The sequence below is a fragment of the Populus euphratica genome, unplaced genomic scaffold (assembly GCF_000495115.2).
Source record: "Populus euphratica unplaced genomic scaffold, PopEup_1.0 scaffold81.1, whole genome shotgun sequence".
NCBI lineage: Eukaryota > Viridiplantae > Streptophyta > Magnoliopsida > Malpighiales > Salicaceae > Populus > Populus euphratica.
Window position 1 is genome coordinate 451,506 of NW_011499945.1, and position 24,885 is coordinate 476,390.

At 31.6% G+C, this 24,885-nt stretch overlaps 6 protein-coding genes across 7 annotated transcripts in view; 2 read left to right on the forward strand and 4 right to left on the reverse strand.

Moving 5' to 3' along the window:
• The window catches only part of LOC105137511 (glutathione S-transferase U8-like), a 3,494-nt gene extending 1,821 nt beyond the window's left edge, over positions 1-1,673 (reverse strand). The window contains exon 1 of the mRNA XM_011043275.1: positions 1,565-1,673. Coding sequence (XP_011041577.1) covers positions 1,565-1,673 — 109 coding nt within the window. The remainder of the gene's footprint in view (positions 1-1,564) is intronic.
• Positions 1,674-1,940: 267 nt separating this feature from the next.
• Positions 1,941-3,016, reverse strand: LOC105137451 (probable glutathione S-transferase). Its single transcript, XM_011043189.1, has 2 exons — positions 2,626-3,016; positions 1,941-2,485 (listed from the first exon to the last, which is right to left on the reverse strand). Exons 1-2 carry the CDS (start codon positions 2,935-2,937, stop codon positions 2,126-2,128), a joined length of 672 nt encoding a protein of 223 aa, XP_011041491.1. The 5' UTR covers positions 2,938-3,016; the 3' UTR covers positions 1,941-2,125.
• Positions 3,017-4,682: 1,666 nt separating this feature from the next.
• LOC105137452 (probable glutathione S-transferase) lies at positions 4,683-6,038 on the reverse strand. Of its 2 annotated transcripts, none has more exons than XM_011043190.1 (2): positions 5,607-6,038; positions 4,683-5,332 (listed from the first exon to the last, which is right to left on the reverse strand). In XM_011043190.1, exons 1-2 carry the CDS (start codon positions 5,913-5,915, stop codon positions 4,937-4,939), a joined length of 705 nt encoding a protein of 234 aa, XP_011041492.1. In that variant the 5' UTR covers positions 5,916-6,038; the 3' UTR covers positions 4,683-4,936. The 2 variants fall into 2 exon arrangements, with proteins under 2 accessions (XP_011041492.1, XP_011041493.1); XM_011043191.1 differs by having other exon boundaries at positions 4,683-5,296; positions 5,607-6,036.
• Positions 6,039-7,451: 1,413 nt separating this feature from the next.
• On the reverse strand, positions 7,452-8,314 carry LOC105137512 (probable glutathione S-transferase). The gene is made up of 2 exons (XM_011043276.1): positions 8,006-8,314; positions 7,452-7,763 (listed from the first exon to the last, which is right to left on the reverse strand). Exons 1-2 carry the CDS (start codon positions 8,312-8,314, stop codon positions 7,452-7,454), a joined length of 621 nt encoding a protein of 206 aa, XP_011041578.1.
• Positions 8,315-12,454: 4,140 nt separating this feature from the next.
• Positions 12,455-13,508, forward strand: LOC105137453 (probable glutathione S-transferase). Its single transcript, XM_011043192.1, has 2 exons — positions 12,455-12,799; positions 12,933-13,508. Exons 1-2 carry the CDS (start codon positions 12,488-12,490, stop codon positions 13,290-13,292), a joined length of 672 nt encoding a protein of 223 aa, XP_011041494.1. The 5' UTR covers positions 12,455-12,487; the 3' UTR covers positions 13,293-13,508.
• A 1,712-nt stretch (positions 13,509-15,220) lies between these two features.
• LOC105137454 (uncharacterized) lies at positions 15,221-19,414 on the forward strand. The gene is made up of 4 exons (XM_011043193.1): positions 15,221-15,647; positions 18,025-18,129; positions 18,293-18,349; positions 18,875-19,414. Exons 1-4 carry the CDS (start codon positions 15,417-15,419, stop codon positions 19,202-19,204), a joined length of 723 nt encoding a protein of 240 aa, XP_011041495.1. The 5' UTR covers positions 15,221-15,416; the 3' UTR covers positions 19,205-19,414.
• Positions 19,415-24,885: the final 5,471 nt, after the last annotated feature.

Consider the following 24,885-nt stretch of genomic DNA (forward strand, 5'->3'; position numbering starts at 1 on the left):
AAAATGAGCTAGAAAATAACTTATTAATGTTTTATTTTTCTCAAGTTTATTAAAATAATGAAGGATAAATCTTACAAATTAAAAATTTGAATGATAATGAAATTGAAAAAATTATAATTTCATAAATTATCTCAAATAAAATAAATATATCAAATATAAAATATATAAAAAAAATGAAAGATAAAGAAATTAAAATAATAATATTAAAATTTCATAAATTATTTCAAATAAAATAAGTAACAATCAAAAGAATGAGAATCAAATTTGATAGATAAAAAAATTCAATAAAAAAATGATAAGAGTAAAGAAAATAACAATTATAAAAATTAAATTTTAAGAGGTGATATTTAATAATAAATATTCAAAATAATATATACATATATATATATATAGCAATTAAAAGTTTGAGGACTCAATTTGATATAATTAGCAAATAATATGATATTTCTAATTTTTTTACAACTTCTAGAAAGTGTTTCTTTGACTGTAAAGTGTTTTCTGTTGACTAACTTTTCTAATAGCAAACAAATACATGAAATTTTGGAAAGTAATTTTCCAGAAACCATTTTTCAGAAAACATACACAGCCAAAAATAAAAAAAAATTCTTGAAAACCAAGCCAAATTTTTCTTTAATTGAAAAATATTTTTCATTAACTAGAAAGTGTTTTCCGTTGATTGAATGTTTTTCATTGATCGGGAAGTGTTTTTGTTGACCAAACTTTTTTAACAGTAAACAAACATAGAAAAATTTAAAAAATTATTTTCTAAAAATTATTTTTTAAAAAATAAATATAATTTCAGATAAAAAAATAAAAAAAATTAATTCTAAACGAGGCCAAGTTCTCTCTGCTCAAAGGAGTACTTCCCTTTTCGTCTATAAACTTAGGCCACAACAAAACCAGGAGCCAGGGGATCTCTCAGAAGGATCCTTCGCCAGCAGAGGATTTTCTGGCCACGTGTCGTCAATGCACTCAAGAATCAATCTCAATTTTAAACGTGACGTAAGCTAATAAAAGTACTCCTTGCATTTGAGTTTAATTCTAATTGTTTTTGCATTTTTTAAATAATTTAATTTTTTTTATTAACAAGCACTGGGATTTTTTTTTACTATTAAATTAAATGATAAAATACACTCATATTTATCCGTGAATTTCCATGATAAAATTATCATTTTATTTTTAATAATTAAAAAGTTTTATAGCATACTTTCAATGGTAATATGATGTTTTTCATAAACACATTTATTGTTATAAGATTAAATGAAGATGAAAAGGTTTTTCAGCCTTTTATTTGTACAAAATAATATCTAAAATAAACTTAAAAATTAAATTAACTGTTAGGACATGGGTGTATTCAAATTTTTCTCTTCTTGGCATAGTATAATTATTAAAGTACTATTAGAATGAAAAATATATAATCAAGATCGAGGGGTTTTTTTATTTTTTTTGTTATAGTTTTTTATTTAATATCACATGGGTCTGGAATATTTGGGTATTTACATAAATTAAAATAGAAAACAGAGAAAAGTTACGAGTACATACAATGTATTTGTCACGCGCACACCTTTTGGATGCCGATGTAACTCCCTCCAGCTATTAAAAAAGAGCCTCACACTATCTCCTCTAAAGCATAACGTGGAGGCATATTCAATGACGGGACGCGTGTCATCCATATTGGCGTTGGATTTCCCATTATTTTCTCATTTTTTCCATTGGAAAACATGCAGCTAATATTAGGAGTAATACTCTATTTTCATCTTACTTTAATTATGGCCTTCATTCTTGTGATTCCTTTTTATTTGTTTTAGATTTTTTTAATTTTATTTCTTAGTATTTTGTTTCATTTAGTATTTTTATACCAATTTGATACTTGTTTTATTGATTTGTAAATCGCCATTCTAAGAAATAGAGGAAGGTTAAAGAGTTCTTTTATTCCTTTATTACTTCACTCATGGAAGGTAACATGACGAGTCCACAGGACTTGAAGACGGGCCTAGGCCTATCACAACGAACAGCTGAAAGACGACACGAATGCAATAAAGAGACAGACAAGACACGAAGCAAGAGGTCCTGAACACTGAAAAACGCACCACAGATCGCGTTATTATCTGTATCGCCGCTGCGATCAGGCAGATGCAGCCAGAATTGCTTCTCTGCGACCCTTAAAGAAGGTCATCATCCAGTCTCTCTCTGGAAGGTTTTCTTTAATTATAGGCGCTTGCTTGAAGTTTTTAATCCAGGCATGCAGGCGAGGAAACTTTTGGGCTTCAAATATTACTCCTTCCCCTACCACTTCTTCAATGACTTCCAACCAATAAACAACGGAGCCAAAGGCTATATCTGCTATCCCTACACTGTCTCCACCAAAAAATTTCTTCTTCCCTAACCCGTGTTCTTCTACGTTTTGCAACATTTCCAGGATTTCCTTCCTTGTCTTCTCAAGCTCTTCCCCTGTAGCAAGAAACATTCTCCGCACTGATGTACCCTGGAAGCAAGAATAAACCATGACATTAATCACTGGAAACTAAATGGAGTATGGAGTACCGAAGAAAATTAAGCTTAACAAGTCCAGTTTTATAGTATAGTATGGATCATGAAATGTACAATAATGTCTGCACGATGTACCTTATCTTCGGCAAATTTGACCCAGAAACGAGCCAGAGCTCTCTCGTAGGGGTCATTTGGCAGCAATGGATTTTGGGGCCACGTCTCATCGATGTATTCGACAATGATCATGGACTCGCAAACTGGCTTGTCGCCATGGAGAAGCACTGGGATCTGCTTGTGAACAGGGTTATACTTGAGAAGCAGCGGACTTTTATTGGTGACATCTTCTTCTATAAACTCGTATGGAATAGCCTTCAATTTTAGAGCCCATATCACTCGGTAAACAAATGGGCTGGGCAATGCTCCAAGCAGCTTCACTCCTTCAGCCATGATTGAGAGGTTTGTGGTGATTCTTCATCGTTACCTTCCACACTCCTTTATAGTGTTAATTCAACGGAAGAGTCTTGCTTGGGCAGCAATTCAACTTTGCCTTTGAAGGAGTTTTCTATTCCATAATGATGTATTTGCTTACGTGTTCTTACTCATAAACAAATGTATTTATATAATCTAATCGCCAAAATCAGAGATTGAAGATGCTAAAACATGATCTAATTAAATTAAATATATTCTATTTCTCTTCTCTTCTCTTTATGCTCAAGTTTAATCTTGTTTTAAGTTTAATTATATTTTTTCTGGGAATTTTCCTCAAATAAAATATTAATTAAAACCATGTCCAGTTGTTCTATGAAAGTTTCAATTTCCCTGAAGATACTCGATATTAACTTGACGGCAATAATCTCGTCCGCAGCTGCTAATGCATGAAAGTTCCATCCCCAGGAAATATCTGCGAGTTCAATTCTGTCACAGCGGAATATTTTTTGTCCTCCTAGCCCCTGCTCTTCTATGGTTCTGAAGGTCCGGACTCCGGAGGGTGTCATTTATTAGCTCTTTTTTTTTTTGGTATCTAAATGTCAAAAATATTATTATTTTTTTTTAAAAGATATTAAAATAATATATTTTTTTTTAATTTTTTAAAATTATTTCAATATCAATACATAAAAACAATAAATAAATATTAAAAAATAAACTCAATCTCAATTTTTAACAGGATATAAGCTAAGAAAAATACTGCTTGCACTTAAATTTATCTTCAAAGATTGTAAATATTTTAAAAAATAAACTTAAAACATATTATAATATTTTAAAAAATATTTGGTTGGGTTTTATAAGTCTAAAATTAAAAAATTAAATAGAATAAAAAATAAAAAAATCAAACTAAATCAAAACCAAACCCATTAAAAAATAAAACAAAAAAAAGCCCAATATAAGTTTTAGTTTTTTATATAAAATAATCAAATCAAAACATAGAACTGAACAAAACAGAAACTAATCAATTAAATTTTAATTTTTAATATAAAATAATTGGAACTTCACTACAACTGAACAAAACAGAAACTAGTCAACCAAAACCAATTTAAAATCAGTTTCCATATAATTGTTTTTATTGATAAAAACCAATGATCACTCCTAATTTATACCATTCTACTCAATAAATTAGGCCAAGTTCTCTCTTCTCCAAGAAAATGAATGCTTAATACGTTATGTTCTGAATAGCCCAAAGGAAAAGTACTTGCCATTTCGTCCATAAACTTAGGCCACAACAAAACCAGTAGCCAGGGGATCTCTCATAAGGATCCTTCGCCAGCAGAGGATTTTCTGGCCATGTATCATCAATGCACTCAAGAATCACCGTAGACTCCGCTAATGGTTTTCCATCATTAACAAGCACTGGGATTTTTTTTACCGGGTTGCACTGCGAAATCGAGTTGCTCTTGTGGTCTTGCTAGAGAGATCGTCTTCTTCACACTCATAGCTACCGCCCTTTAGTTTTACAGCCCTGATAACCCGCTGGCTGAATGTGGGTATTGATCATTGCAAGCTTTTCTTCTTGGCAATTAAATTAATGGAGAATTAGAAGAGCAATGATCAACGTTAGGCTCCATGATTTGATGAAGTATTTTTTTTTTTATCCGTGGGAGATTCTGTTCAAGTTGCGATTGCATTTGAAAATTCTAAATAAATTCGAGGGTTGCTGGCTTTCTTTCATATAGATCACAGAGAATTTATACTGGGGCTTTCCAGCTGAAAAGGAGAAATTGAAAGGAAAAAAAAATTCGATCACAAGGTTCATGGATATCTCCAAAATAGATCAGGTACAATAATTTAACGTGACTGGATAATCTTAGCTTGTAATCTAGCTGAAGTTTAGTCTCCACAACATAAAGGTCTTGCTTGGCTAAAATCGTGATCAGGATAAATATATATCCAGATTTCTCCTGGTGCCTGCATAGATCACACATTGGGCTACTAGACTTCTAGTGATCATGACCTACATAGACGAGTCCCAGAGAAACATCTGCCTTAAGCGTCTAAAATGCACCAGCAGTCTCTCACGATCAGGAAGGTTCTCTTTTATCACCGGAATTTCTTTAAGGCGCTGAATCCAGGCATGTAAGCGAGGCAAAGTGCTTGGTTCCACCAATTTCACACCAACCATTTCTTCCGAGGCTTCAAACCAGTGGGCCAGCCACCCATATGCTATATCTACCATTCCAATGTTTTCCCCTCCGAAAAACTTCTTGTCTCCAAGGCATTGCTCTTCCAGGATTTTTAGCACTTCTAATACTTGTGTTGCTGCCTTCTCTTTCTCTTCTTCAGTTGCTCGGAAAAATGCAAAAAAGGTCATGCCCTGGATAACCAAGGATATGTTTTTTCTCAGCTTGATCTTAAAGGCCAAAAATAGAAGATTGGAGCTATAATCAATGAAAAACTGGAACTTTGTGTTCCAAATAAGATCAAGAAAATGATTACCATACAGATAAATTCTTGCACAAAGAACTCGAAAAAATTATCGAACTTGTTAGGATACTGGCATACAAACCCGACAAGACAAAAGGTAAGGGACAAGATAAAATGAAAAATGACACAAGAATTTACATGGTTTACCCAATTAAATAATTCATAGCAAAAAAGAAATTAATAGAGCAAAAAAGGATTACCTTGTCTATTCCAAATTGAATCCAGAATCGAGCTATGGCTCTCTCATAAGCATCTTTTGGCAGCAAAGGATGATCCGGCCACGTTTCTTCTATGTATTCAAGAATAACCATGGACTCCACAATTGGTTTGCCGCCATGAACAAGTACCGGAACCTTCTTATGAATCGGGTTGTACTGCAATAGTGCTTGACTTTTGATGGAAAGGTCTTCTTCTACGTACTCGTATCTGATACCCTTTAGTTTCAGCGCCCATATCACTCTGTAGCAGTACGGGCTAGGCCAGAAACTATGCAGCTTCACTTCTTCCATTGTTTTTGAGAGATCGGGGCCAAAAAAGTCCAGTTGCAGAGTAAGTCAAAGTCTGCAAGCAAACTAGATAGGGAGCACGCGGCTTTCGATTTATTTCCTAGCCTAGAAACACAATGTTAAAGCGTTCCCCACGTATTTAAAGCAAAATAAACTGTCGATTTCTTTCCTAGCGTAAAAACACTATGTTACAGCGTTCCCCACGTATTTAAAGCAAAATAAAATATTATGACTCGGTTATAGATTTTAATATCATAGGACGAAGAGAAATTGAGAAGAAAAAAAAACCAACCTACCAGGGTTGGTATAACAACCTTGTGATAAAAAAATAATTAAAAATTGAAAAGTCTTTAATGAATTCAATATTGAATGAAAAAACAAAAAAAAATAGCAAAAAAAAAGAGTTTTAATTTTAAAGCCAAATTGAATTTTGAAGGTATTTTATATATTATATTGTATAAATAAAAGGTTAAAAGACTTCTTTCCCTCCATTAAATTTGTAACAACAAATATATCCTGTGAAAATATCATATTACCCTGCTATAAAGCTTAAATTATTAATTACAAAATGATAATCTTATTATGAAAATCCATTATGAAGTATAAGTGTATAAACGGTTTAAAAATGAGTTTTTTTAGCATTTATTTTAATAGTTTATCACCTTAACTCTGAAAAGTAAAATGCAAAAAGAACTAGTAAATTAGTCCTCGTGATTTTATAAGCTTAATATTTCTTCCATTATTTAAATAAATTATTTTATAACTTTATGGGAAAACTACATATTTGATGCCAAATATTTATTATTCTTTGTTTGAGTACCTTTCCTTTAAAAACATTTACATATTTGAGTAAACTCATTCTCTGTATATAATTTTTATTTGGGTACATGTTGTTCATGGGAGCTGAGGCGTCTGTTATTTTGTAACAACTGGGAAAAAACACAAAATTATATTTTTATCCTTGATTTGAAAAAATTATAGTTTGGATCGTGGATTTTGGCAAAATATGATATGGCTCCTGATTGCAAGAGATAGTTTTCTTTTAGATCCTAACATTAAATTTACATTTATTCATGACTGATTAAACTTTTTATTGCTTCTATTTAAATTTAAAATTAACTATACTTTGCGTTGAAATATATTTAGGTATTTGAGAAATTTCTACAGAAATATGGGTATTTTATAAGAATATACATGATGATTACGAGTAGTATGATTAAGTTCTCTTGTTCGAGAGATTTTCTAATCTGACAATTTGATGCTTAAAATGATTAAAATAGCCATTATATATAATTTATACCATAAGTCAATCACGTAAGAGTTCTCTTGTTCGAGAGATTTTCTAACCTGACGTCTGACAATTTGATGCTTAAAATAGCCATTGTATATAATTTATACCATAAGTCAATCACGTTTTCGGTTGGAGTAAATGTTTTCTTATGACATTAATTTTCATTTAAGATTACTACATGACATTAATTTTCTTCAATCTTTATTCAATCACAAATTCGTCAGATTCATCACAGAAAAACAGGGATATCACTTGAGAAGAGGCGTGAGGTCGGGAAGGTTTTCTTTGATCACAGGATCTTCCTTGAAATCTTTGGTCCAGGAATGCAGACGAGGGAAGTTATGGGCTTCAAGCATCTTCAAGCCCTTCTTTGAATCAATGGCAACAAACCAGTGAGCAACTGCACCCAATGCTAAATCCACCAGGCCAATCTTCTGACCACCGAAAAACTTCTCGCTTATTCCATGTTCTTCGATCATTTTTAGCATCTCAGAGGCATCCTTGATGGCTTGCTTTTCTTCTTCTCCATTGGTACGAGCTATTCTCCAGAGCATTGGGATCTGCTAACAGGGCAAAGGTCAGTAAACAGAGCAGCATCGGAGCAATCACACATCATTGCCCCTGTACAATATCCAGTTCTCATCTGATCATTTACTCATGAGCAGGAGCTGAATTGTGATTTAGATTTGAAGAATTTGCTGGGGGGATCTTGTTATCCCTCTAATAGAAAATTCGTTACGCACGTATTAACCAAATTTGACAGCTGATAAATAAATTGTCAGGAACAAAAATCAAAGCATACCTTATCATCTGCAAACCTGAGCCAGAACCGAGCTACAGCTTTCTCATAAGGGTCGGTGGGCAGCATGGGGTTCTGTGGCCACGTCTCCTCAATGTATTCGAGAATTACCATGGATTCACAAATTGGTTTCCCATCATGAACAAGCACCGGGATCTTCTTGTGGACAGGGTTATGCTGTAGAAGCATGGGACTTTTATTGCTCAAATCTTCTTCTATGTATTCATACGGTATGCCCTTCAGTTTCAGCGCCCAAATCACTCTCCAACTATATGGGCTATTCCATGTCCCGTGCAGCTTCACTTCACCCATTGTTTGGTGGATTCTCAGAGGATCTTGAGTGATGAACTGCTCAATTATGTATAATAGTGTATTAATTCTTTGTTGAGAAACTGGCTTCGTTTAGAGTTTGTGACTATAAACAATGTAGCAATTATTGCTGATATATTACAACTGGTTTTTGTTTCTTTCGTTTGCCATCTCTCGGAATTCAAAAATCAATTTAGCTGTCTAATCTTGGATTCTCCGATTAATTACAAGGAATCTTCGGACTCCACGAAGATAAAACTATGGAGTACAGTGGTTTATGAAAGCAGCCGGTGGATTTTCCTTCAGAAAATGTCAAGCTCTGCCGAACGAATCCATAATTTAGCTGAGATCGCGAGATAATCATCGAATCAAGAGAATGCTTGTTTTTTCATTCAAAAAAACGATTTTTAATTTTTTTAAACTAATATTTTTATAATATTAGATCATTTTAATATGTTAAAGTCAAAACTAAATTTTTAAAAATAATAATTATTATTTTAATATATTTTTAAATAAAAAATACTTTAAAAATAATTATTATTATAATTTCAAAAACTACATAACTCAACCTAAAGTGTTAGCTTGGAAATATAACAATTTAGACAAAAACTTGTTTTTACTGCATGCTGCACAGATAAAATGTTATTAATCTTTAAAAGCAGCAAATATAACAGGAATTAAGGTGTGATTGGGAGCTTATTTAAACAGTATTTTAAAAAAAATTGAATTTTTTTGCTCAAAATAATGTTTTTATGTTTTTAAATTGTTTTTATATTTTTAAATTGTTTTAATATGCTATCTTAAAAATAATTTTTAAATAATAATAAAACTTTATTTTGATGCATTTATAAACAAAAAACACTTTAAATTTTTATCATCACCACAATCTTAAATAGACCTTTATGCTTGAACATTGGCCCATGATATTATTAATTTTAGAATATACCAACATATAGATTCGCGCTTCATAATGAGTTAATAATATTTTTTTAAGAATATTGTAAGTGTTTTGAGTCTAACAACAGAGTAAAACCCTATATTCTTGAATTTGATTGTTAAATCAAACTCAATATATTTAAATCTAGTAATAATGTTAAATCTAATAGCATTGAATTTTATGGTGGAACCAAAGCCAATAATATTTGTTTGGACAATGAAACCAAACTCAAAATTCTTAAATTTAGCTATTTAGCCAAGCTTAATAATTTTGGATCCAGTGGTCAAATCAAGTCTAATAATATTGTGTCTTGATATCTTTGGCAATTAAACTATTATGTTTGATTATCGAGCCAAGCTCTATAACCTTGAGTTTTATAACCATATCTAATCTAAGTGTTTGGGATATTGCGACATTGCTAGATGTGAATGTAACATGTAAGAATCATGTCATTTCCGAGATAAAATATTACATACTTAATTATTTTTTTAAAATCAAATATATTCAATGATAAAACAATTTCACTACTATACATGTTACAAGTTTTTTTTTTATAAGAATAATTATATCATTATAGCGTTTGAATCCACCATAATCTATATTTTTATAAACATCAAAAGATAAATAAGTACACTATTTCAATAAACGATAATCTATATCTTTATAAAAGGAAAAAAGATGAACAGTAAAACTAACAGCAGTTTTACTTTATAAATATAAAAATAGTTGTAATTCAAGGACCCTATCCCTCTCGTGTCCTGATTGCTGGATAAATTAGCGTGAAGGTGCCCTTCCTCCGAGAGGTTTAAAGTAGACCAGCATCTCGTCATGTCCTGGCAAATTTTCCTTGATTATGGGCTCGTCCTTGAAGTTTTTTATCCATGCATGCAAGCGAGGAAATTTCTGAGGTTCAATCAGTTTTATTCCTGCCACTTCTTCCAAGACTTCCAGCCACTGGGCAATCCAGCAATCCAGCCATAGGCTATGTCCACCAAGCTAATCTTGTCTCCGCAGAAAAATCTCTTCTTTCCCAGAGCATGTTTTTCAATGGTTTTTAGCATTTCCAAGCTGTCCTTCACTGCCTTTTCTTGCTCTTCTCCGCTGCCATTGAACATAATCCATACCGCAACACCCTATCAAAAACAGTACAAAATAAAAATATATCAGAATCTCTTTCATCGGGCATAGCTCTCTCGAAACGAATCAAATGTTCGGTAGATTGCTAGGGGGGAAAGGAGGAAAAATAAACTAGCAGAAATTTGGGGGGGGGGGGAAATGTACTTTAAAATTTATTTTTTATATTTTTTAATTATTATTTTTTATTTAAAATAACTTATGAAAACTAAATATTATTTTTTTATTTTTATTATCTTTCAACTTTTTTATTTATTATATTTGGTTATCATTATTTTAGATGTTATTTTATTATTTAAATAATTTATAAAATCTGAATTTTTTCAATTTTATTATCCTTCAGTTTTTTTATTTATCAAATTTAATTTTTATTTTTTTAATAAACTTAAAAAAATTAAAATATTAATAAATTAATTTTCCACTTATCTTTCAATTTTCATGATATAATCACATACTAAAAAGTATTTTTTAATTTATTTTTAATTATATTATAAAATATCATAAAATAATTTATTTTTTTAAAATTAACTTTTCAAAAAATACACTTTTCATTGAATAAATGAGAAGTAAGTTTTAGAGCGCATATGACTCTATAACGGAAAGGACTCGGCCATTTTCCTAGCAGCGAACTTCAGCCATGTTTTGAGAGATCGGTGTGTGGGATTTCGTTGACTGTCACTGTGGCTCTTATAGCGATCATCAATGTCCTCCTGCTTGAGCAGTAAGCTAACTACTCTTAATTAATCAATTAAAGGTTGAATTCAAAGAAGCTTTATCATTAATTCACTTTTAAAACTCTTTCATGGATACGATGATGCCCCCAATCTTGACTGACAGAACCGTCTTTGCAACTCTTTCTTTTTCCTTCCTTTTTTTTTTTTTTTTTTGTGAATCAATTTCGGCCCTTGTCTCAGGTGACTGAAAGATGAAGAATATAATTTCACAATAATTACAACCATTTCTTCATCTTTTGTTTAAACTGTTTATTCTTTTGTCTCTCGAATATAATTTCACAATAATTTAACTGTTTATTAAATTTAAATTATCAAATTCAAATTGAATTATCAGAATTTAATACATGATAAAAATGTAAACAATTTAACTCTAAAAAATCCTATAATGCCTGAAAATAAGATGTGCTATACGAAAGCCAAACGATCACGAATTAATGCTACACATATATACAAAGAAGAGTTTATCTTATTTTGGCGCAATCAAATAATGTTTATGGAAACCAGTCAGTTTACCTGTCCTGGCTATCATGAGGCATGGCAATGTAATTATAGCCTGTTTAATATTATAATAAGGATTATTTTTAAAAATATTATTTATTTAAAAGTATATAAAATAATATATTTTTTATTTTTTTAATATTAATATATGAAAATAAAAAAAAATATCTTAACATTATACCATCATGCACGACGGCTATCAAGTAGCAACATCCAGAAGATGATGTATAGTCAACGTCAATAACATCGAGTATGTTCTGGAAAATTGGAGCTTTCGTAGAACAAGTGACGCATCACTATTCACCACTGGGGATAGTTTTAATTAATATTTTATTTCTTATCTTCGTAGTTTTGTCTCTTTCCACACATAATTAAAAAGAATAAAGAGAGAAAGAGGAAAATCCAAACTTTTTTCCCCAGAAAACATTAAACTTAAAACATGATTAAACTTGAGTATAAAGAAAAGAGAAATAGAATATATATATATATATATTTTTTATAAGTATTTGGATCAACTTATATATACCAGCTTATACCACGATTAATTTTACTGTTAACTAAATACCCTTTAAATCTAATAAATATATAAAGCATTGTAAAAATAACAAATATATATATAAAAACTCAAACCCAGATTGAATAGAAAACAAGCCCTTTTCTAGCATGTTCGAACTCTGATTTTGGCGAATAGATTATATAAATACATTTGTTTGTGAATCATTGCCCATGATCACGTAAGCAAATACGCAAGAATGAGAAAAACTCCTTCAAAGGCAAAGTTGAATTGCTGCCCAAGCAAGACTCTTCCGTTGAATGAACACTATAAAGGAGCGTGGATAGTAACGATGAAGAATCACCACAAACCTCTCAGTCATGGCGGAAAGCGTGAAGCTGCTTGGAGCATTGCCCAGCCCATTTGTTTACCGAGTGATATGGGCACTAAAATTAAAGGCTATTCCATACGAGTATATCGAAGAAGATCTCACCAATAAAAGTCCGCTGCTTCTCAAGTATAACCCTGTTCACAAGAAGATCCCAGTGCTTCTCCATGGCGATAAGCCAGTTTGCGAGTCCACCATCATTGTTGAATACATCGATGAGATGTGGCCCCAAAATCCATTGCTGCCAATTGACCCCTACGAGAGAGCTCTGGCTCGTTTCTGGGTCAAATTTGCCGAAGATAAGGTACAGCGTGCAGACATTATTGTACATTTCATGATTCATACAATACTATAAAACTGGACTTGCTTAATTTTCTTTGGTGCTGCATACTCATTTAGTTTCCAGTGATTAATTTCATGGTTAATTCTGGCTTCAGGGTTCATCAGTGTGGAGAATGTTTCGTGCTAAAGGGGAAGAGCTTGAGAAGACAATTAAGGAAACCCTTGAAATGTTGCAAAACGTAGAAGAATACGGGTTAGGGGAGAAGAAATTTTTTGGTGGAGACAGTGTAGGGGTTGCAGATATAGCCTTTGGTTCTGTTATTCATTGGTTGGGACTCATTGAAGAATTAGTAGGGGAAGGAGTAATATTTGAAGCCCAAAAGTTTCCTCGCCTGCATGCCTGGATTAAAAACTTCAAGCAAGCGCCTATAATTAAAGAAAACCTTCCAGAGAGAGACTGGATGATGACCTTCTTTAAGGGTCGCAGAGAAGCAATTCTGGCTGCATCTGCCTGATCGCAGCGGCGATACAGATAATAACGGGATCTGTGATGCGTTTTTCGGTGTTCAGGACCTCTTGTTCCGTGTCTAGTCTGTCTCTTTATTGCATTCGTGTCGTCTTTCAGCTGTTCGTTGTGATAGGCCTAGGCCCGTCTTTGAGTCCTGTGGACTCGTCATGTTACCTTCCATGAGTGAAGGAAGTAACAAAGGAATAAAAGAACTCGTTAAGCTCCCTCTATTTCTTAGAATGGCGATTGACAAATGTTTAATTTAGTTAACCAAAATCATAGAACAATAGTTTCAGTAACGTTTTGATAGCATAATAATCACGGGGGATTGGAAGGTAACATATGCTCCTTTATCTATTTTTGTTGCTTTTTAAATGGATTTAAATTTCACCAACGTTATGATAAAATAAAATTTATTGGGTTTTTAGTTAAATCAAACAAATAATTAACTTGACATTGCTTGATGCTTACATTGCTTGATGTTTAATATCTCAATTGTTCACTCAAATTTAGATTAATTAAGTTAATGTTTTATAAAATGAAATTATTTTATTTTAATAAAAATATTTTATCCAAGTTAATTTTATAACTCAACAACCTCGAACCAATTTCAAATTAAATTTGAAACTATATAATATTAGAAAAGATCATTTTGTTAATTAAATAGCTTTTGCCTTTTATATTAATATTAGATATTATGTATAATTGTGTTTTAAATCTGTATTTTTAAATGTTAAAATAACTTGTTTTTTTATTCATTAAAATCTACTTTTTTATTGTACATATAAAAATTCATTTCATAACAATTTTAATCAAACAAATATTTTTTTAAAATCTATTTTTTAAAATTATAACTGAAAATATATTTTTAGAATCTATTATTTAAAAATATAATCGCAAAAGCTTATTGCTGGTATACACTTTAAGGCATAATAGAGCATAAAAAGAAAATTCAATTTGCCACGTCATTTTGATAAGGGTAAGAGAATTGGAGGTGAATTTGTCAAACTTTGTTGATTGAATTTGAAGGGGCTTGATTGGTATGTATCAAGGACGGGTTGGGTTAGAGAGAGCAGAGGAACATGACCTAGCAGCGACTGCATAAGTGGCCGTTCACAACCTTAAAGGTTTTTTATTTTAAGAAATTTTTACATTAAATTAAAAAAAAATATCAAAATAATATATTTTTATTTTATCAAGTTTTAGAATAATAATATTTAAATATATCACAATTTTAAACTTTCAGTTAGTTGACCAATCAGATATAATTAAATAATGATTTCACAAAAAAAACCATAAATTTATAAAAACAATTATATATTTTATAAGTAAAAATATAATTTTTTTCAACTTGTATATTAAAAAATATATTTCATATAAAATCTTAAATAATTATTACTCACATGATGATTTTCACGGATAATTTCAAGTAATTAAATGTAATTTTATTATAATTAAATAATAATTTATTCTAAATAAATTATATAAATAACTTAACAAATATATGAGAGGTCTAATCATTCCAAACCTTAATAATAACTCAAAAAACCTTAATTTTTGTTTTAATTGTTGGAAGAGATTTAAAAAAAAAATAGCATAGAGTTGCTATTTTAACAGTTGAATATTTAGATTTTAAAAATTTTATTTCAGAATTCTAATTTTAATAATTTTATAATTTTTCTCAATATTAATTAAAAATTTATTGTGATTCCCAACTATAATATATAATAGGTAATAAAAACTATGATATTTAAAATATTTAATTAAAAATCATATTTTCCAATCATAACATACAAAAATATAATATTTCACTGCAAAAAATTATTATTTTTATATCATTTCCTTTTTAATTTGCATTTTTCATGCTAATTGCCGAATTCATCCACCCTAAACTAAAACTAAATCCGCAGACTTCCACAGATGATCTCCTCTATTCTAGTTACACTGTATTCAGACAGAATCCCAATCTCACAAAACGACAAAGAGTAAAGAAAAAGGCCACAGGAAAGAAACGTTAAAAAATGCAAGGCCAAACTTGATTCACATTCCTTCTTTCTTCACTTGTCTGTCTCACTCCTCTTCAATGGCACAGACCAACGAGCAAGAATTATAGGAGAACCAGAGCAAGGACATGGAAGAGGGCTTAGCTTTAGTTGTGGAGAGGAAAGGAAAGAAAAGGAAAAGAAAGAAGATGAGAGAAGATCGAGGTCGTCCCTTTTGTCAAGACCCTTTGGATGTGCTTGGTAGGGACTTGATGTTGAGGGTTTTGAACAACCTTGACGCACGCAGCTTGGCACTATGTCTCGTCGTTTCTCGTACCTGGAACCGTGTTGCTTCTAGTGATCTTCTTTGGACCTCCAAGGTCAGTTTTCTTATTCCCTTTTCTTTTTTAATTGATGTTTGTTATGATACCGGATGATGGGATTGGTTATGATTTAATTACCTGAGGGATTTTGGTGTTTTGACCATGTCTTTGATTAATTAATTTTTGGGGGTTTGCTTGCTTTTGATCCTTTTGCAGGGAATTGTATTGTTTTTATTTTCTAATTTTGATTCTAAAGGATGGATGCTAAACCTACAAGTCAATAGTTTATGCTAAAAAACAAAAGATTAATGTGTTATTTAAGTTGTTTTCATATTCATTCAGTGGAAAAAGAATTAGTGGTTTGATCAAGGTTAATAGTGCTGGATGTTATGCATTTATTATCCTATAATTAAATAATTTGCAAACGTATATTGACGAAGTTCGAAAAACTTCACACGGACCTTTCCACGGCTGCTGAATGGGATTGGAAAAAAAAATGTGCTTGGGTTAATAATCCATTTTCTCCTGTGAAACAAGTCCTTCATAGGACCCTCCAATGCCTAAGCATAATTTGTAGAAGAAGGGAAATGAAAATGTAGGAGAATGTGTTGTGTTCTATATGTGTGGATATATAATGTTATGCAGTTCTCTTTTATACCTGTTGGTCATTGGTATTAATATACCTGGCATCACTTGTATTTTCTGTATTTTCATTATAGGTCGTAGGTTCGCACACCTACTTGTAGGAATCAAAGAATACTTAATTCACCGTGAATGTCTGCACAACCAACTTGTTAGTACAAGTTGTTCATGCCATCATGTTAACTTGTGAGACAAGGCTTTTAGGTAGGCATTGTATTGACAATTTAGAGAGTTCAAGTGGGCATCGTATTAATAACCTTGTAAGAAGAAAATTCAAGTGTGACTGCTAACTTGTAAAACAGAGAATTCAAAGTGGTGAGTATATTGGGCATGCCTTGAACCTTGTGTCATGTCCAATTTGAAATTTGCTCGATATGAAAAGAGCCAATGTGTTCGTAGCTAGTTTGGGCTGGCCACCTTTTCCCTCTCTTTCTCTCTTCTTTTTTTCTTCATCTCCCTCACTTTTTGAGGTGAGTTCGGTTGGGTTAGGGTCTTTTTTTGCTTGGTTTAGCCAAAAAATTTTACCCTTTCCTCTCTTGTACCGGGCTTAGTTGGATCGGGTTAGGTGTTGAAAGAGTTATTAAATGGTCAGGGGCTGAAATGGAAGAAGGGGTAGAACATTGTTTAGCACATCATACATGCTCGATGTCGTCTTCCAGCTGCATGCCTGGATGCTTTTGGCCTCCAATGGTGGTCTTCCATGGTATCATTAGCTTTGTCTTGGCGAGGGAATTGATCCTAGCAGGTGTGTCAACAGCAAGTTACTAGTGTAGCTCTGGCAGCCTATTGTTTTCCCCCCTTTTTTTTCTTCTCTCTTCTTTCCTAGGCCGGTTGGGCTGTTTTACGTCTAGTTGGGCCTTTTTCTTTCTTTCTTTCTTTCTTCCCTCTTCTTCCCTTCTTTACTTCTCTTCTCTCTTTTCTCCTTCTATCTTCTCCTCTCTTTTTGAGCTTGATTGGGTGTTTTTCCTTCTCCCCTCTTTTCATATTCTTCTTCTCTTCCTCTCTTTTCTTTCCTTCCCAATTAGGCTTGATTGGCCTGAATTTTTATCTCCCTTCTTTTTCTATTCTTCTTTTATTTCTCTCTTCACGGGCCGGTTGGGCTTTTTTATTTTGACCCCATCATGTATGAAGGTGCATTTATCTCTCCTAATGTGGAATATATGTTGAAAATATCAAGCATACGAATGTTGTTTTCAACCTTTGAGCATTGTAGCTAAGAAATCTCTTCGGTGTTTTGGGCTTGTTGTTGTGGGATTAGGCATGTGCTATGAATGTATCTTGCTTGAGATGGGTGTTAAAAGAATTCAAGTTATTTTTGAACTAGAATTACGATCTATCTCTCTAGTTTGTACATAAGCAACAAGAATGCTGCTGTTAAAGGCACCTAACTACGATGAGCCAAAAATAGAATATTTAAAGGACATCCTAGAGCAGAGTGGTAGATAGAGAGAATGTTTAAGGTAAGGTAGGATGACACGAATATCATGTTACAGAATGAAGTCATTGGCAATGGAAGGAGACCTTGAGGTGAGTGCCTTGTTGCAGGTTTGAGGGTGCTACCATGTGCAATTAAATTTTGATAGGTTCCAGTGCTTTTCACCAATCCCGAGAAGTGAATGTTATGAGTGCCCTTTCCTTTCTGAGCAAATAATTTTATTGTGCAATCATGAAGCTTCCATTCTTGTTCTATGGTCAATGTTACTTTACGTGTTCATGAGAACAGCTGCTGTGGTATTAATTTAGGATAATTTTGCATTATAAAATTTGACTCTACTTTTGCTGTCTGTTTTAGTGTGAGGAATTGTGGTGTGGGAAGGCACACATACCGCGCTTGTCTCTTGTCCGGGGAATTTCTAAGTTGGATGCTTATTCACTATCTGTTATGGATGGCAAACGCGTGAGTATCATGTAACCTGTACCCCTATTCCCAGCTCTCTGTCTCCTTTTCCAATTCATACAGTCCTCATTAATTCAGAAACCTGTGCATACGGGTGTTTTACTTGCGAATGTGCTGGGGGAGCCCCAACCAAAGTGATTATTTTGTTTGTTGTTTATGTCAGAATCGTATCATGAGGGATGATCTATGTGATCACGTTTGGGAGTTTCACTTCACCAAGGTATGCATCTTCTATGTAGATTGCAGTCTCATATTTGGTAGAGTCAAACCTAAGCGGTGCAGTGATGATTCAACAATGTGAAGCTTGCTGGAAGTGTTCGATAGTTTTACAAAGCCAAAACTCTTTTGTATTTTCTTTCATTTTTTTATCACAATTCCTGCATGCCACAAGTATTTGCATGCAAAGCAGCCTTAAAATTCATTCCAGTACTAAGGGAAGGTCATGATTAATCCTTGGTCCTTTGACACGTCTATTTCTTAACCTGCTTTATCTCGTTTGCCCTATTAGTGAAAGCACTTGGTAAGTCAGAAGCCCATTCTTTGGTGGATTCTCCGATGATTACTATAATTTCTGTGTTATGAATAACATCTAAACTAATAATTCTCATAACAGACAATCATCAACCTTTTTTTTTTCTTACAACCCGTGGAGCATTGTTTTGAAAGTTTAGCTCATAGCTTGCTTGAGTCTTGTTACCATTGTTTCTTGCGAAGCTCATTTAGTTTGACAAATATCAATCCTCAGGCAGCTCCAGAATACTGGCGCAATCTTGATCCCTACTGGAAAGGCAATGGCCCTCCCATGCATCGGTACTTTCATCCAGATGGAAGCCAAACTGCAGATCCTGGTGATGAGGTCTGGGGTGGTCATGAAAGCTGCTATTCCGTTGTGACTAGTATTATTGGCGAAGGAAAGATCAGGGAGCACTATGTTCGGATAAACCGGTGGCGTCCTCTTGCTGTGTCCAGGAAACAGGACTGGAGCTGGGAAATGACCAACAACCTTTTCTGTTACTCAAGTATTCCAGATGCCTACAAGGAAGGTGGAACGGGACCACTCTTTTTGGTTATGTAAATATGTCTCCTCGTTAACATGTATAATTGTTGTTTTAAGTTTCCTCTATCCAGCACGCTGTTTAAAACAGTAGCTGAAATGTCAACTTTTGTGTACAGATATATGTGAATAATACAGTATACCTAGTCATGCTTTAAGGCATATGATTTGTACCGTGTACAGAATATACTCTTAGGTATCGATATGAATAAGATGAACTTTCTTTTGATAGAATTTGAAGAGTTCAAGGGATATCTGTTGAATCATGGTGTGTTTAACGCTACTTTCCCTGAGCATGTAAATTTACGAATCACTATTACAGCAAGAATTCTCTGTACTGTATAAACGAAGAATTGTTCCCGTCAGAGTGGTGCAAGTGATTTTCACAGTATAAAGTGCATTCTTGTTCTCTTCTATCCTTGGGATCGTATCATGTTTTTGCTTACAGAACTCTCAGCTGTGGTGCATTAATTTGATTGCTCGTCTGTCATGATCATATTGGACACCCACGAATAGATTGATTTTTAACCTCTGTTACTTTTTAGCAACCTGTTCTTGAATCTCTTCCTGGGACTTCAAGAACTGTTTTCCTTTCTGTTCTCTTCCTAGAAATATAATTGTTATTGGGATGATTATTTTTTGTTTGATTTAATTTTTATTTATAAAAAATAACTAAACTAGAAAAAAAATCAAAACCAGTCTAAACCGACTAGTATTGGTTTGGTTTTTAATACCCAAAACCCAAAAAATCTATATGCTTTTTTTGGATTTTTTGGCTTTGTAATGTGCTTTATGATAAATTTTTAATAAATTTTTGATGGGCTTGCTATTAATATTAGTATTGTCTAATTTTCTTTGAAGATTTCAAAATATATTTAATTTTTTTATCACTAAATATTCATTTATATTAAATTTCTATTGTCAATCTTGTGTTTATTAAGTTTTTTGGCTATTGAATATTTATTTATATTAAAAGTATTAATGTCAATCTTTTATTCAATATATTTTTTACCTTCCTAATATTTTTTCACTTTCGAAAAGTTTAAATAACACAGTCACACACCAATAAGTTAAAATTCAAATTACAAACCATTATCTTCAAATGGTTTAAAAAAAAAAGCAACAAATAACATTATCATAAAATATTTCAAGCCAAAAAAATAAATCTTTATTTGCACGTTGTCTCGATAAAAAAACACTTCAAGAATATTGCACTTTGATTCTTGAAATTCATAATCTATAATTATAATATGATAAATTAAATTAAAAAATATAAAAATAAAAATAATATTTTTATCCATACATTTTCAATAAATACATCACCATTTGTGAATTAATTATCATCTATTGCTAAATGCAACTTTCCAACAAATTCTACAAAATAAAAAAATTAAACATGTTAGAATAAAAATGTGTTAATTAATAAATAATAAAATAAAATGTGTAAGTTTTTAAGAAACATTACCTGATTCAAGGTTTTCGTAGGTTTAAAAATCATTCATCAAGGTTCTATTTTGAGTTGGAATTGGACCATTATGTAACCAATTTTGACAACAATTAAGTGCTTGAACTGTTACTGAAGATAGAGAACTTTGAAATTAATTGAGTATATGACCGCTTGTGCTAAAGGCTGATTCGAAAGCCATTGCGGATATAGAAATAGCCAGAACATGTTATATAATTTTCGAAAGTATCTTATATTTTGAAGCACTAATCTTCCACCAACCTAAAATATTCAATTTATCATCATTAGGATTTTCACAACTATCAATCAAATAACTCTCAACCTCATTTTTATTTTCCACTCTATCTTCCTCCTGTAAGTGCCTTTTGAATCGAGCTAAAATGTTAATATCTACCTCCATGTTATCAATTGCATCATTAACATCTTGTTTATATCTTTTATCATCCACCACTTTATCGGTTTTCAAATGAAACTCATACAAGCTCATCAAATTATCTTTCATTTTTTTTGTTAGTAATTGTGCTTTGTCATAATCATACAACTCACCAAAATAAAATTTCATATATTTCAACTTAAGACTTAGATCCAAAACATTAACAACATATAATAAAAAAATTCTTATTTGCTTCACAACCCCAATACTTCTCAAACTTACCCATTATGTTCATCGTCATTCCACTTAAAAGATTATCTCAACTTTTACACAATTGCAACAAATTTGTATGCATGTAGAGCAATTCATTGAAAAAAGAAATTGATGTGACATGCAATGTGCCAGAAAATTTCAATGTAACCATGTAAAAGATTTTTAAAAACTTCAACAAAGGTCTAGCATTTTTCCAATCCTCCAAACTAGGTGGCCCTATGTTTTTTTATTTCCCTTTGAATAAACCTCTAAAAAATAACTCAAATACCTAAGTTCACTTTGATCTAACCTTACAAACACCTTTTCAAACTTTTTAGCAGCTTCTAACATAAGATAAATTAAATTTCATCAAGTTGCAACATCCAAACACAATGATTTCTTACACTTTATATGTGATTTTTTTGCACACTTCTTAAATGCAAGTAGCCTAGAAAATAAAAATCTCACAAACCTATTTGCGTTTCAAATCTTAACAATCGAAACATTAATCTATTTCGAACCATCACACACAATAAGGTTTATAATGTGTGCACAACACCTAACATGCAAATGTTCATTTGACAATATACTAGTTCACCAATCTTTCATCATATTCTTTAGATATGAAATAGTAACAGAATTAGAGCTTGCATTGTCTATAACAACAGTTAAAAGTTTATCAATCCCTCAATCTAACAAACAATTCTCAATAACTTGACCAATTGTCACACTCATATATATGGAAACTTGACAAAAATTCAAAAAAAAATTATGCAAATTCCACTCGTTATCAATCCAATGAGTCGTTAATGATATATAGTTAATGTTTTGAATTGATGTCAATGTATCTGTTGTTAAGTATAATCATTGACCCTTAAAAACTCTCTTTAATCTTTCATTCTCTTCAATATAAAGTTTCAAACAATTTATTATAAGAATGAAACGAGAAGGAATGTCAAATCTGGGTTACAAGGTCCTAGAAAATAATTTAAATCCCTTACCTTCCATAAAATTAAAAGCAACCCATCAATTATAAATATTTTTACTAGTTCTTGTCTGCATTCATTATAATCATAGCCTATTACTTTAAGAGTTCTCACAATTTGATCTCCTGATTCACCCCCTGTTTTATTAGGTTATAATACGAAAAAAATTTATTTTTTATCAACCACAAAAGGAAACTTCTTGCATACTTTTAAATGACTTCACATATTACTTGCCCCATTAATAATAATATGACATGCATAATCCTTTCCACAATAATTATATTCAGCTTTAGGAGTTGTAGGATCACTATGAATTTTTGTAAAATGATTCTAAATTTATGATTTTCTTTTTATCATCAATATTTTGTTTCCTTAATGTAAAGACTTGCAATTGTTTACTTTTATTATCCGTGGCGGATCCTACAATAGTTGATGTTTGGTTGGTGTTTGAAGCTGGGGCATTGGTTGATGTTAGGATAGTGCCGGTGGATGAAACATTTTGATTTTGAAGATTTTCTATTTGTAATTATCAAATGCAAACATGTTAATATTTATGCATGTTGGAATATGCAATATATAGCAATGATGCAAAAACCAACAACTATGGGTAAAAGAACCCAAAAAATAGTAAAAACTTAATAGATTTAATATAAATGAATATTCAATAGACATCCTAAAAAATTAAACCTAACTGAAATTAAACTGCACTAGAAAACTAAAATTAAACTACACAAATTAGAAGAAGTAATAGACAATCAACTAGACTTGAAAAAAAAAATTAAAAACAAGTTTTAAACTTAAAAACAAACACACTTCAATCAACTGGTTAAAAAACCAATAGGAGTGATGAGTGAGTGAGTGAAGTGTGGCAACTGCCAGTTATCTATTTATTAATTAGGGGTTAGTTTTGATTATTGTTAGAAAAATCAATAACAATAAGTAAAATATGTCATTCTTTAAGAAAAAAATGTCATCTCTTTTTCTACTAAATGAATAATCTTAATCTTTGGCTTTCAATATATGATTAAATTTTATATTTTTTAACGTGAAATAAAAAACTTCAATGAAGTTGTATATTTAACTTGAAAAAATAACTAATTATTGAATTCAGCAAACTTTAACTATTATATAGCCTCACAAATTCCTAGATAAAAGCAAGATCACTGCCCATGTTTACTCTAACAGAAACATGATAATCAACAAAGAAAATAGTCAAAACAAAACAACATATTTTCTAGTAAAAAAGGATTATTATCAAATCTAAAAGAAACACCTATAAACTTGATAATTTTATTTTCTTAGCATTCAAAGACACAAAGCACAACATACTAGCATACCTAGTAAAACACTGTTTTTTATCAGTTTAGGTTGTGACTCAAACAAAGACACAAGCACTAAATCAAAATATATACATTCCTTTCAGTGCTCAAGAATAAAAACCCAATTAAAACAAGCACAAACAACAACTATATAGTGTATGCGAAAAAAAAAATTAAAAATACAACAATTATATCTTTGATTATATAGTGTGTGCGAAAAAAAATAAAATAAATTAAAAATACAACAATTATATCTTTGACCTTCTATATTATTCTGAGCATTCAAAAATATAAATGGTTACCTTATAAATGGATTTTTGAGCATTTAAAATAGCAACCATATCTTTGACCTCTGCATTGAAAAAAGAAGAAGCAAACGTAATAAATTAAATAGATGTTAAAGCTAGACAAAATACGAGCAACCATTAGTTAATTAATTAAAAAGAAAAAAACAAAATTAAAACTCACTGCTATAAAACTGATTCGGTTTCGGAGTAGTGGAGAGTGTGGAGTACCATGTGATCTTGTGTAGATGAAAAGGAAAGGCCAACTAGATAGTAGATAGGTTATGAAAAATATCGATCTGTTTTTGAGAGACTTGATTGGTTTTAAATTTCAATTAATTGGTGTGTCTGGTTGTTTTGGATCTCTCTATTTATAATTCTAAGGAGAAGGAGAGGGGGAGAGGCAAGAGAAAGCAGGTGTTTGCAAGTTGATAGCTAGGGTTACTGGGCAAATCAAGCGAAAAATCTCTGTGTTTCCAAGTGACGATGGAAACACAAACTATTTTGGATGTCTAGGTTTATTTTCTAAGTCTAAAAAGACCAGCGAGAGGGGATAGATGCTCTAGTTAGGGTTAGCGGCAATGGAAAGGGGGTAAGATTTTCTATTTATATTATGGTTACAGTTGGTCTGGTTAGGGATTTATTTTTAACTGGTTTTATTTGGTTCGGGTTAACCAGTGTCTGCATTACAAAACTGAAAATCAAATCGAACTAGAATTCTTTTTAAATATTCTAATTAGTTTAATCATTTTTTTTTTCTCGATTAAATTTTTTTAGTTTTTTTTTTCAGTTTTCTTTACTTAATTTATCAATTTTTTTAAACAACCCTAATGGTCACGAACTAGAATTCTTTTTAAATATTCTAATTAGTTTAATCAATTTTTTTTTCTGGATTAAATTTTTTTAGTTATTTTTTTTCAGTTTTCTTAGTTTACTTAATTTGTCAATTTTTTTAAACAACCCTAATGGTCACATAATGCACAGATGGCATTCTAAGTTGTGATTTGAGTCTTCTTCCCGCCC

Coding starts and splice junctions, on each gene's coding strand:
- LOC105137452 (XM_011043190.1), bottom strand. CDS start 5,915: ATGGAAGAAGTGAAGCTGCATAGTTTCTGGCCTAGCCCGTACTGCTAC. Junction 5,333..5,606: donor TTCAATTTGGAATAGACAAG/GTAATCCTTTTT, acceptor TTGGCCTTTAAG/ATCAAGCTGAGAAAAAACAT.
- LOC105137451 (XM_011043189.1), bottom strand. CDS start 2,937: ATGGCTGAAGGAGTGAAGCTGCTTGGAGCATTGCCCAGCCCATTTGTT. Junction 2,486..2,625: donor TCAAATTTGCCGAAGATAAG/GTACATCGTGCA, acceptor TCTTGCTTCCAG/GGTACATCAGTGCGGAGAAT.
- LOC105137453 (XM_011043192.1), top strand. CDS start 12,488: ATGGCGGAAAGCGTGAAGCTGCTTGGAGCATTGCCCAGCCCATTTGTT. Junction 12,800..12,932: donor TCAAATTTGCCGAAGATAAG/GTACAGCGTGCA, acceptor TTCTGGCTTCAG/GGTTCATCAGTGTGGAGAAT.
- LOC105137512 (XM_011043276.1), bottom strand. CDS start 8,314: ATGGGTGAAGTGAAGCTGCACGGGACATGGAATAGCCCATATAGTTGG. Junction 7,764..8,005: donor TCAGGTTTGCAGATGATAAG/GTATGCTTTGAT, acceptor CCCTGTTAGCAG/ATCCCAATGCTCTGGAGAAT.
- LOC105137454 (XM_011043193.1), top strand. CDS start 15,417: ATGGAAGAGGGCTTAGCTTTAGTTGTGGAGAGGAAAGGAAAGAAAAGG. Junction 15,648..18,024: donor ATCTTCTTTGGACCTCCAAG/GTCAGTTTTCTT, acceptor TGTCTGTTTTAG/TGTGAGGAATTGTGGTGTGG. Junction 18,130..18,292: donor CTGTTATGGATGGCAAACGC/GTGAGTATCATG, acceptor TGTTTATGTCAG/AATCGTATCATGAGGGATGA.